At 43.0% G+C, this 12616-nt stretch overlaps 1 protein-coding gene across 1 annotated transcript in view; it reads right to left on the bottom strand.

Moving 5' to 3' along the window:
- The window catches only part of LOC148018237 (chaperone protein dnaJ 15-like), a 51083-nt gene extending 38826 nt beyond the window's left edge, over nt 1-12257 (bottom strand). The window contains exons 1-7 of the mRNA XM_087661606.1: nt 12002-12257; nt 11226-11825; nt 9680-9803; nt 9526-9608; nt 9329-9440; nt 9125-9229; nt 8916-8966 (exon numbers count right to left, since the gene is read on the bottom strand). Of these exons, the coding sequence (XP_087517732.1) occupies nt 8916-8966; nt 9125-9229; nt 9329-9440; nt 9526-9608; nt 9680-9803; nt 11226-11365 (615 nt within the window). The 5' untranslated portion in view covers nt 11366-11825; nt 12002-12257. The remainder of the gene's footprint in view (nt 1-8915; nt 8967-9124; nt 9230-9328; nt 9441-9525; nt 9609-9679; nt 9804-11225; nt 11826-12001) is intronic.
- Between the last annotated feature and the right edge of the window lie 359 nt (nt 12258-12616).

Genomic DNA, 12616 nt, shown 5'->3' with positions numbered 1-12616 from the left:
AGCTCCCTCTTATAAACAGAATAATTCTGTTTTGCACGATCTAATTTCTTGCTTTCAAAAGCAACCGGTCGACCTTCTTGTAATAAGGCCGCGCCTCGTTTTAAGGATGGTTCCAATCCCCATAGCCACTCCCTCCCTAGAGCAATATCGGCTCTTTCCATGTTCATAATTTGGAAATCAAGTTTATCTTTATATCCTTGAATCTCAATTTCCAAATTGGATACCGTTATATCCCATATTTTATTGTCTTGGCCTTGCATCATACGAACAACATATTGATACCCACTCTTTTGTTGGGGAAGTTTCAATTTTTTGATAAGTGCATAATTTATAAAATTATGTGTGGCAGAGTCATCAATCATGACTCTAACCCTCTTTCCAGATATCAATCCATGCACTCTAAGTAATTCATGTGGCCCAAAAGTAGACTGCCACATAGAAGTTGACATGCAACACTTATGTTGTACATCCATATGCAAGACCTCTAAAGATTTGTACTTTTCATGCCCCTTTAATTCTAAGGTCTGCACTACATGGATTTGTTTTTCTTTTCCCTTGCCCTTGTCCTTATCCTTTCCTTTGTCTTCCCCCTTTTTCTTTTGAGGGCAATTCCAAGCAGCATGGTTAGGGGATAGGCAATTGAAACACAACTTTTCTTTTTTGGCCTTATCAAAGTCATCAGGACTTAACTTTGACCTCACATATGGTTTCTTTTCAAAAGGTTGTTTTTTACCCTTAAAGAATGGCATTTTCCTTTTAAATTTGCCCACAAATTTTGAGGTTTCCAATTCCTTAGACTTGGACTCCGTATCAGTGAGACTAGTGAGTGTACCTGGACGCGTACTATCTTCATGAATTAATGCAAATTTAATTGCCTCTTCCAGCGTCTTAGGTGAACTCCTTTTTACTTCCTTTTTACAGGCTTTGTCTAGTCCCCTAATGAATCCTCTTGTCTTTTGAAATTCATCTATTCCTTCCAATTTGAGGATTATCTCACGATATTCCTCCAGATATGTCAGCAGGGGTCTTCCCTTTTGTCTGACATAATCCCAATCTTCCCAATTTCTTTCCATTTCATTTTCAGGAAGGAATTCTTTCAAAAAGACGGATTCAAATTGAGCCCAAGTTTCAGGGTTTATTTGCCTCCTTTAAAGTTCGCCACCACTTATATGCTTTGGGCCCCAAAGTTAAACTAGCCTCCAGTGCTTGGAGATGTGGTGGGGTATTCTTAAGTTTATGTAAATCTTCCCATTTTTGGAGGAAATTAAAGATTGTATCTTTATTTCTGTCTTTTTCCTCCCCGTGAAACTGAGGGGGTTTCATATCCTTTAGAACTGGATTATCCCTCAATTTATGGTGGGGTTCCTTAGGATCTCACATAGTCACATCTAAATCTATCGATGAAGATAGGACATCCGAGATTTCTATCTTATTTTTATTTCTTTCTAATAATAAAGTTAATTGAGATTTTATTTCAGTGAGTGTTTGGGTTAAAAATTCCATTTGAACCCCCTGAGCTTGCACACGAGCAGTAAGATCATCAAATTGCTCTCGTGTAGCAAAAAATTCTTCCCACTGTTCTTCTTGCATTTCTGGTTCATGGGGATCTACCATAGGGTGGTCCCCAGAACTAGAACCTTCCATTACTCTCTCTTTCCCTTTTTCTGCCATTAATACACTGGAATTGGAAAGCAAAGATAAGAAATTTGCATACAAAGTAAAGTACTTCCCTGATTTTAATGGCAGGCAGTTGTTGCTGGTTTGTAAATAAACCCGAAGAGTAAGGAACAAATTTTATCGCCCGAACAAAGTCGGTCACGCAGGAAATGGAGCTTCTTTGCAGAAACGACTAGTATTCAGCCCCCTTCTTTAATAATCACGCAGGCCATCAATGCCCCTTTCTTGAACTTGCTCTCTGCTGAGCTTGTACTTGTGATGCAAGTGCAGTCGAGGCTGATAGGAAAAATTCCAAACGCGCAGTCGACTGATCAAACACACATCAGAAAATAGCTTCAGCTTCAGCCTGCGAAAAGGGAAAAGAATGTGTGATCCGTTGGTGCGTTCACGGATGGGTGTGGACCAAGATTCGGCGGCGCATGATCCAGCCTACGGCGTTCCGTGTAAAAGGTAGCTTCCCCGCCATAAAATTTCGTAGATAATCGTCACATCAAGTTTTACGTGACGTGTCACCAAGCGTTTTTAACCAGCGGCTTCACGGGTCCTTAATGGGTCGACGAGACAAAACCCATCGACTGGAATGGATAGCGGAACGACTGAAAATCCGTCAACTGACCCGTCGACTAAAACGAATAGCAGAACGACTGAAACCCGTCGACTGCCTTTTCGTTGAAGGACTCCACAAATCCACACGACTAAACCTGTCAGCTCTGATACCAATGTCCGATGACTCAGAAGAAACAGTCAGAATGGGTGAGCACGAGTGATTCCTTTCACCTCCCAACCTTGCCTAGTATATTGCTGGCCAGACCATCGTGATCCAATTGCCAGCCGTCAAACCTTGGTGAGTCCTACTATTCTTGGACTCTTTTTAGAACTAGGCTCCCCTTAACCCCGTTCGGGCGCCTAAGAGCCCGGACGGTCATCCTCGTGCGTGTTCTCCATGATTTACCTTAATGTCACATTAAATGTCACTTTAATGTCACATTCAATATTTGTGACCTTAATGTCACATTAAATATCACTTTAATGTTACATTAATGTCACATTACCCGTCCACCTGATCAAGCTAAACAAACCCAATCACGCAAAGGACACTAATGAAGAACCATCATGGCTAAAGGAATATGTGGATGTATTCCCAGAGAAATTGATTGAATTAACACTGCCTAGGGAAGTGGATCATGAGATTAAGCTAATCCCCGGAGCTGCTCCAGTTACAAAAATGCCCTACAAGATGTCCATTCCTGAGGCCATTGAATTAAAGGAAAAACTCAAACAACTACTGGACCAAGGGCACATACGCTCTAGCAGTTCTCCTTCGGGAGCTCCAGTCTTGTTTCAAAAGAAAAAGGATGGTACACTTCGTCTCTGCATTGATTATAGAGGCCTGAACCAAGTAACCACCAAGAATAGATACCCCATTCCAAGGATACATGAGTTACTCGATCGACTGCAGGGAGCAAAAATCTTCTTCAAGATTGATTTAAGGTCAGGGTATTATCAGATTCGCGTCAAGGATGAGGATATTCCAAAGACGGCATTCAATACCAGATATGGTCATTTTGAATTCATAGTAATGTCTTTTGGATTGACTAATGCCCCCACCACCTTTAACAAGCTAATGCAGGACATTTTTAGACCACACCTCGATGATTTCGTACTCGTCTTCTTTGATGACACCTTGGTTTATTCCAAGAAGAAGGCAGATCATGAGTCCCAAGTTCGCATTGTCCTTGAGACCATGAGGACTCATAAGCTCTATGCTAAGAAGAAAAAGTGTGCCTTCTTAAAAAGGCAGATTGAATATCTCGGATTTATTGTGTCAAATGAAGGGATCTCTGTAGACCCTACCAAGGTTAAGGACGTTCAAGAGTGGTCTCCCCCAACTACTATTAAATAAGTGCATAGCTTTCTTGGATTACAAGTTAATACAAGATCTTCATTAAGGACTATGCTTTAATCGCAGCACCCCTCACAAATTTGCTGAAAAAACAAGTTGCCATAGTGTGGACACCCTCTGAACAAGCAAGTTTTGATCAACTCAAGCATAGCTTGGTGACAGCACCAATTCTGAAGCTCTCTAACTTAAGAAAGGAGTTTGAAGTTCTCACGGATGCTAGCACACTTGCACTGGGATGTGTACTAATGCAAGAAGGTCTTCCTGTAGCTTATTCCTCGCGGAAGCTAAAAACCCATGAGAGGAATTAGGCCACCCATGACTTGGAACTGCTAGCAATAATCCACGCCCTCAAACTTTGGCGACATTACTTACTTGGTAACAAGTTTTCTTTGATCACGGACCATAAGAGCCTTAAATGGATCTTCACCCAGACCGACCTCAACATGAGGCAACATCGTTGGATAAAAGTTCTACAAGAGTATGATTTTGAGATCAGGTATCAACCCGGCAAGGAGAATGTGGTCGCTAACGCTCTAAGTCGCAAGGCGTTCCTCAACTCACTTATCATGCAAGAACCCTCATTGGCCGAATCTTTGGCAACTATGGTGTCAATGCCCAGCAACCCTATCCTTGAACTAGCCAAGGAAGAAGCTAGCCATGATCCGGAATATCTAGTGATGATAAAGGAAATTTTGGAAAAGGACCAAAACCCGAAACTTAAGGTCAAATATCAAGAATTCTCCACCAATGAGGGACTTGTCTATTTTAGGACAAGATTATGCATACCCTCCAGCAAGAAACTCAAACAGAGAATACTTTGGAAAGCATATGACTCCCCCTTGGAATGTTTGTCTTGCCAGCGCATCAAGGCGGAACATATCAAGATGCCTGGGAAGCTGCAACCTCTCGACATCCCCCAAATGAAGTAGGAATTTATCAGCATCGATTTTGTTGTTGGGTTACTCTCAGTGTAAGGGGCCTACAACTCAATTATGGTTATAGTAAATATGCTCACCAAGGTTGCACACCTCATTCTAGTCAAGACAAATTATAAAGCTTCAGATATTGCTAGACTGTTCATCAAGGAGATATTCAAGCTCCATGGGTTGCCTAGAAGGATCGTTAGTGACCTCAACTCCCTTTTCACGTCTCACTTCTGGAGAGGGATATTTGGGGCCATTGGGACTCAACTCTGTTTCAGCACAGCCTATCACCCTCAAACTGACGGCCAAACAGAGAGGGTCAATCAAGTCATTGAAGATATCCTTAGAGCTTATTGCTGTCGCAAACCCAAGAAATGGATTCAATATCTACCATTAGTAGAGTTCGCCTATAATGCTTCCTATCAACAAAGCATCCAAATGACACCTTTTCAAGCATTGTATGGGCATGATTGGCATTTCCCATTGAACTTTTCAGACCCTACTTTAAGAGTAGAGGCTTCTAAGGAAATGCTCGAGGAAATGAATGAGTAGGTTAAGATCATTAGACAAGACATTAGAGCCGCCAAGGATAGGCAAAAAGCCTATGCAAATCTAAATAGACAAGAGCGACTCTTCAATGAGGGAGACATGGTTTTTATTCGTGTAAGGCCCAAGAGGAGTTCCCTATCATTGGGGGAATTTAAAAAACTGAGTCCAAGGTATTGAGGACCCTACAGGATCCTCAAATGCCTAGGGCCCAATGCCTACAAACTCCAACTCCCTGAGAACGTAAAGGTTCACAATGTATTTCATGTTAGCCTACTAAAGAAATACGTATCAAATCCTAGCCATATACTCGATGATCGACAAGTTGTAATGCCAAGCCAAGGAGTCCTTGAGCTTTGGCCAACTAGAATCCTGGACATTCGAGAAAAGAGATTGAGGAGTAGAATCCTCAAGGAGTACCTCATCCAATGGAAGGACTTTCCAAAAGAAGATACCACATGGATTGACGAGAGTACTCTTGACCAACAATACCCCCACTTCCTTTCAAGATAAGGACATCTCGATTCCTTAAGGGGAAAAGAATGTAACATAATTCTCCCCCCCCCCTTTTTAATTTAAAAAATAATCATTATTTCCCCCCCAACTCATGCCACCAATTGGCAGACGGCGCAAGGGGGGGCTGCCGTGACAACAACAAGAGGGGGGGACTGGTGCCGCGTGCCCTGGAGATGGCAGGGGGAGGCTACCGTGTGCCGTGGGAGGAGAAGGAAGGGCCTCCATTACTAATCCCCCCCCCCCCCCCAAAGACCCTATAAAAAGGGCTTAAGCGTGGGAGGGAGGACCCTTCACGCTAGAGAGAAAACAAAAGAAAACTGAGAGAGAGAGAGAGAGGAAGGAAGAGTAAGAGGAAAGAGGGAGAGTAACAGAAGAGAGAGAGAGAGGGAGAGAGAAGGAAATAGTTTTTTTTCTTCCTCCTTGAAGAACTTTGAGCTTCTTGGAGCTTGCCGTCTTCTTTCTCCCCCCTCTTGGAGAAGGTCCTCGCAGACGAGTCCCTTCCGCGAGAAGCCGCCTCTCCCATAATCTGGGTGCGTAGCCGCAAAGCAAAAGCCAAATCATACGATGCCTCCCAAACGAAGTAAGGTCCAATCAAACACGAATCCCGCCTCAACCGATGGAGCTACGGGTCAAGAAACCGCATCACTTGGTAATCAGGTGCGTTCTATACACCCTGCCCTGATGGGAGGTCTTAAGGACATAGACCGACTTCATTGGGAGGGAAAGCTATTCTGCAAAAGTCTATCATAACTAACCACCATTTAGTTTACATCATTTTATCATATTGGAAATTGTGCTTACTTGCACTTTGGCATGTTTTTGAACGAGTAAATTGCACGGAAAATTTTGCATTCATGCACGCAAAAAAAAAAAAAGCAAGGACCTTATTGATTATACTCGTAATACTTTAGATTATGCACTAACATTAGCATGCTTGAAGGTACTGAAAAATGGATTGTTAAAACACTTATGCATATTCGTCAATTAAGCGAAAATCGTACTTTTTTTTCTTTACATCACAAAATTTGTGAAATTGGAAAGGTAGAAGTGATGGTTTGAATCAAGTACATGAAATTCCTGAATTGCTACGATGACGTTTAAGTATATCTAGGCCATTGCAATACTAAAACAGGTATTAGGCCCCTATAAACCTTCAGAGGGGAGTGGTTCGCTTTTGCCTTAGGCCTGATAACTTCACGTCCTTCACCCAAAAGAAAAAAAATACAAGTCTCTATTTGTGTTTTGCATAAGCGCATCGAAATGAATTCCCAAAAGTAAAGGCCTGCATTGTAGCATTGTCTTAGGAAAGATACGCCTCTAAATTGCGTGGCATCATGATCAGTTTCAGTTGCGCTGCTAGAGATTCATCTTGAAGATAACTGTAAACCACACATACGAAATACCAATAATTGCTCGAGATTCGTTCAATAAAAATGAACCCTATATATGCAAGGATAGGGCTCAACTCAACTTATTTAGGGTTTTAAAAAAATTAAGCCAATCTATTATTACTTCATAGGGGGACGGAATGAAGAAATTCCCTATCCTTCGGAGGATATTGGAAATTACTGCTAAGGCAATAAGGACAAACGTTAGGGTCAAGAGAGGGACCCACCTTAGCAGATGTCTCGAGCACTCACCTGCACCTTTGTTTGTGCTTGTAAATTTAGGAACATTGCTTCAACTAAAAAGAAAAAAAAAAGGGAAAAGAGAGATCGTGTAACCCCAAACTCATAAATGAGCGTTGTGAATCACGTTGAACTTTGGACAAACGCTAGGGTCAAGAGAGGGACCCCACCTTAGCAGATATCTCAAGCACTCACCTGCACCTTTGTTTGTGCTTGTAAATTTAGAAACACTGCTTCAACTAAAAAGAAAAAAAAAAAGGGAAAAGAGAGATTGCGTAACCCCAAACTCATAAATGAGCATAGTGAATCAGGTTGAACTTTTGGAGGGCACGCCAAACCACCCCCAGCTGGCCGCCAACCCTAGCTAAGGGAGTTCTAAATAGCCAGGGGGGGCTCTGGCCGTAAATTCCCTGCCTCCGGGTGCTACTCCAACGATCAGCGTGACTCGAAATGGATTTTCGAGAGACCTTTGTTACTAGTGAAAGGCAGAAACTTGGTAAGAAAAAAAAGTGCATCCTTAAGGATTGTGGATATTGTCCCTTTTGAACAAGATTTGTATCTCTGATAAATTGCCAATATTAGGTACTTCCACGGATCCTGTTTGAATTTGTTTTCGTGTCAATGTCATAAGATTACATGAACGAACCCTGTCCTTTTAAAAGGCTAATTAAGGAAGTTGTTTTTACATGTCACACCTAAAAGTGATAGGGCTAAGTAGACAACTAAAATACGCGAAGTGAGGGAAGCGGGAGGACAGAACCCCCGACGGGTCTGTCTTACGCCAGGGTGGTCCCAGAGAACTGGGAGGCTTCTCACAAGGTTAGGGTTTACTGGCAAACGATGCTTAGAAATCATTAGGTTAGAACCCTGATTCATGCCGTTTTAGGGGACCAGAATGGGGTTATGCCCTATGGGCAGAGAGGTGGAGCGTCGCATCCCTCTCGTTTCCCATTCTCTTTGAACCAAGTGCGGCAAGGGTCTGCTTCAGCTTGGGTATCTCTGCATAAAGTAGGATGTCCAAAACGTGGCACTAGAATGCTGTCAGGAAACCTTAACCACTAGAAACTCAAGTTTTAGGTCGATCCTAGTGGGTTCGGCCGCAAACATTCCGTTGCGAGGTGGACTCGAAAACCCCTAAGCAACAAACCCCGTAACATTCCACAAGAGTGCCGGGCGGTGTCGCTTAGACTCGTCTCTCGATGGACCGCTAAAAACGTGCCTGGACAGCCAATAGGCGGTCACGTTACATCCTGGATGGTCGCAAAAATGTCCATGTCCTCACCAGGTCTCTATACTGACTAAATCTGCCAAATGTGTTAACCTAAGAGCAGCTTGTTTAGTGATGTGTGAACACTTGAATCTGCAACTCCATATTATTAAACTTTCAATATATACAATCAATAACATCCCTCTCTCCCAAACGATCCAGTTTTTTGACTCTATATGTAATGTGACCATTGTCACTTCAGCCTCAGCAATGAAAATTTGAAAAAGAAGGCATATGGGGCTTTAGCCCAAGGAATGGAAGAAAAAAATCCTAAAGCTAAAATTAGAACATTCTCAGGTAGCCCTAAGCCAGGTCTCACAGTACTATGTTCATCTTGAGCTCAAAAGGAACCTACTGCAATGAGTTGTAAACCAAAAATCACAACATGTATCTATCAGTAACAAGTACCAAAAATGTATCCCAAGGCATGATAAGCATTCAAAGTATGCCTTTACCTGCAAAGCCAAACCCAGCCCACCATTCTCCTCTTGCTCAAAGTAAAGAAGCTGAAACATAGCAGTTCACAAAAACATCATGTACTGCCTACTATTTGACAACAGTAAGATACTATATAATTCTTTCATTCCGTCATTGATATATGGAGTACGTCAGGTCTGTGAAGCAAACCAGAAGCAGCTGCGAACAGTATGAACCTGCAACCCACCTTAAATTTGCTTTGAGCAGTGGATGTTACCCGCACCACTATTCCAGCAACAGCTTGTTCCTCTGAAATTGTTACTCCATAAAAATGAGCACTTTGTTTTTCAACCTGTATAATTCCTCAAAAAAGCAGAGTACAAATCAGTGGATTTAACTCCTTGGGTAAAAGAGCATGTTTCAACCCACAGCTATTAAGCCAGAAACCTACCCTGTCATTGACAGGTCTACCAAGAGGAAGTGGCCTAACTGTCACTGTCCCATTAAGAGCATCCTCAAGCACATAAGCAGATATTGATGTCTTGATTGGAACACCAAGCTTGCTGAAGTGAACAATCACAAATCAAAATTTTGAATCAAAAGAAACAAAAATGCCAAACCTCATGAATTACTGAGAGAATCAACAACCTGAACAAGGCCGCAAACATAGTGTTCACAGTACCGAGGTTTGAAAGATCAAGCTCCATATCAAGGCCATCAATATCTACAGCCTGATTGATGAAGAAGTTAAATCTGAATACATAGAGCTACAATCTAAAAATAGATTACGTAAGCCCATTACCTCAAAACCAGCCATATCATACTGTCGCCTCTTCTCTGGATCTGATAAGATACCATACGAATATGCTATTTCTTTGAATTTTTCTGCAGCCTCTGGATTGTCCACATTCTTGTCAGGGTGGAACCTATTACAACAACCATAACATCAGCAACAGGAATATTGAGTCTTTGAACTTCTTCAATCAGAAGTATGTTTGACTGTTATGTCGCTATCCATGCCCTACCAAAGCCAAAGTCCAGAGGCACACTTGAAATAAAGTTAGAACACGTCCTTTAAGACTCAGGAAAAAAGATGTCACCCCCAGACCCCTTGTTTTTAATGCCATTGAGAATAAACACCACCTTTACAAGTCCCCTGCTATGTTGCTCAGTGTACACATGAAACACATCAGCTTAGCCCTAAGGCATATCAACGTTTCTTTCATTTATTTGAAAGTTCACGAGTTGGCATGCACTTTGACCACTATGCCTCTAATAGTACGTGAGCCTAAAGAGGAAGAACACAGCTGATCAAGCTCGTCCAATTTTGGTCATAATACGTACTAGGAATGCCAGTCAGAGTTGGACTGTAAGACCATTGCAACAGAACATTCACTTCAATATCCACTATGTACACCCCCCCCCCCCCCCCAAAAAAACACACACACACACACACCAATGGTGACATGGGATCCCCCTTCCTCCCGTCCCCCCAAAACACACACACCTGTGCAGCAACATAGTATCCCTCACCCCACCCAACCACGCCATGGCATCTCCGCCCCCACCCCACTATGGCTGCATAGCATGCCACAGCATGGAAGAAGTCCGAAAAATCCCCACTCCACTCTTCAAATCCCCCCCCCCCCCCCTCAGAACACCTTTTGGGATTCTCATGTACAGTCCTTGGAACAGCAATGTCAGACCTAAGTGGGCTCATCACACTCTTATACCTAGGGTAATATGAGGACTTACTTTACAGGGCTATCTAGGGTTATCAAACACCGTAGTCCCATGGGAAGAACGAAAAACAAAAGGAGATCAAAATTTCTCTGATCAGTTCCAATCTTCTCTTACCCACATCACAACTTATAAGCTTTTTGCTCAATAGGTGGCTTTAACTTTTCTTGAGGTTATTGTACTAGCTACTCCTATTGAGGATAAAGCCACGTTTCCTTCCCAATTTCAGAAGATAGCTCACCATGGAGATTGCAAAGCATTGTGCCTAACAGGACCCTATAAGCATGAAGAACATTACTACCATGCAGAAAAACTATTCTTGAGCACACCAAACAGCCATCCGCTTAAATAAAGAGAGGAGCCATTGTAGATAATAACCAAAAAACAGCCAGAACAGACTCAAGCAGCCATTCAGTGTTCACCCAGGCAGGTCTATCATTCACAGAAACATGGGTCTTATAACCAAATAAAATAGTTCCCCCATTCTTCCCCCAACTCTGTAAGCTCTTTCCTCCCCGAAAAGGCAAAACAGTGTTATCAAACGTTGATGTGTATGAAAATGAGCATACAAAAACTTTTAAAAACCAAGGAAACCATAAGGAGCATACTTCAGAGCCAATTTCTTATATGCCGCCTTGATTTGTTGCTCAGAAGCATCTCGAGGCACATCCAAAACTTCATATGGATCTCTTCTTGCAGGTGGAAGAGAATTTGCCAATACATCTCCCTTCCGCCGCGCTGTGGACATGATGTTGTCTCCTACAAAAATACCAGAACTGTAATGCCCCTGTGGAAAGGGAGGACGAGTCTTTCAATGCTCGAGCATAATGTGATTGCCTTAGAAACTGGGTTTTTTCCTCAGACTTATTTGAATGCCAGATTGATTTGCTGCTGCTAAGTGTCCTCCTGTAGCCTGTTCACTTGCTGATTCTCTCTTGACTTTGATATCCTTGCCTACAAAATTTGTCAGTCGTATTCCACTAAATCCTGTGGAGACGACAAGCTGTGATCGTCTGCCGCTAAATCTTGTCAACAAGCTATGCAGGACCGGGATATTTTTAGTCCAAGCGGCAATACCTCTTCTTGATTGCCAAAAGCAGAAGCAGCCGATGGCAGATATTCTTTGTCCGAAAAGCTATGCCTCTTCTGGAATGCCTAAAGCGGACGCAGCCAAAAGTGACGGCGGAATGGTGACCGATCAGACCGATCTGCAAGAAGGGGGAGATGTAAAAAAAAAAAAAAAAGATTGCCGGGGGGCCGGGAGGGGGGGGGGGGGGGGGGGGGGGGGGCGGGTGTGGGGGGTTTCTGCCCCGTAGCAGGCAAGAACGTTCCTAAGAAAAACGAGCAAAAACCTGGAAACGGAATATGGCGAGGGAGCTCTCACCTGCTACAGAAGGAAGCGGTGCTGCTGCGGATTACTGAAGACGGATCGTCCTATGAGCACGTCACGCCATAGCCACACCCAAATCTTCCTTCGCCCCGAGGCAAAAAGCGAAAGGGCAATGGCAGACATCAGGAAAAGCATCCCAACAATTACAATATTAATTACAACTGTCGGCTCTCTGCTCTTGGTGCACACACAGCAGGCTGATGAGCTGCCTACTACTAGGCTAGCCTACTATCTAAAGCAATTTGGACAAAGTCTCCTTTGCAAGACTTACACTCTAACCTAACGCAAGCACTGGAACTGACTCACATGTTCACGCTAAGGGACATGGCACGCGCAGACTCACTCACATGTTCACACTAAGGGACATGGCACACACAGATCTGTGCAAATCCAAAAATGTACACAAATGGCCACATGAGAGAGAGAGAGAGAGAGAGAGAGGTCTATGACCGAAAAACCCTGCATCATGTCACGCCTGACACTAATGTCTTACCTAGACTTTTAAAGTAAAGATAACTATACTTTTAGAGTAAGTACAAAGGGAGAACGATGTGTCACACCATATTTACTTTACTTGCCAAACTCCCACAAAGTCTAGTTTGAGCTAGG

The sequence above is a fragment of the Lygodium microphyllum genome, chromosome 21 (genome assembly GCF_053477565.2).
Source record: "Lygodium microphyllum isolate KBCC chromosome 21, Lygodium_microphyllum_v1.1.10, whole genome shotgun sequence".
NCBI lineage: Eukaryota > Viridiplantae > Streptophyta > Polypodiopsida > Schizaeales > Lygodiaceae > Lygodium > Lygodium microphyllum.
The sequence above is the reverse complement of the archived record's forward strand: the minus strand, read 5'-3'. Positions and strand labels throughout refer to the sequence as shown.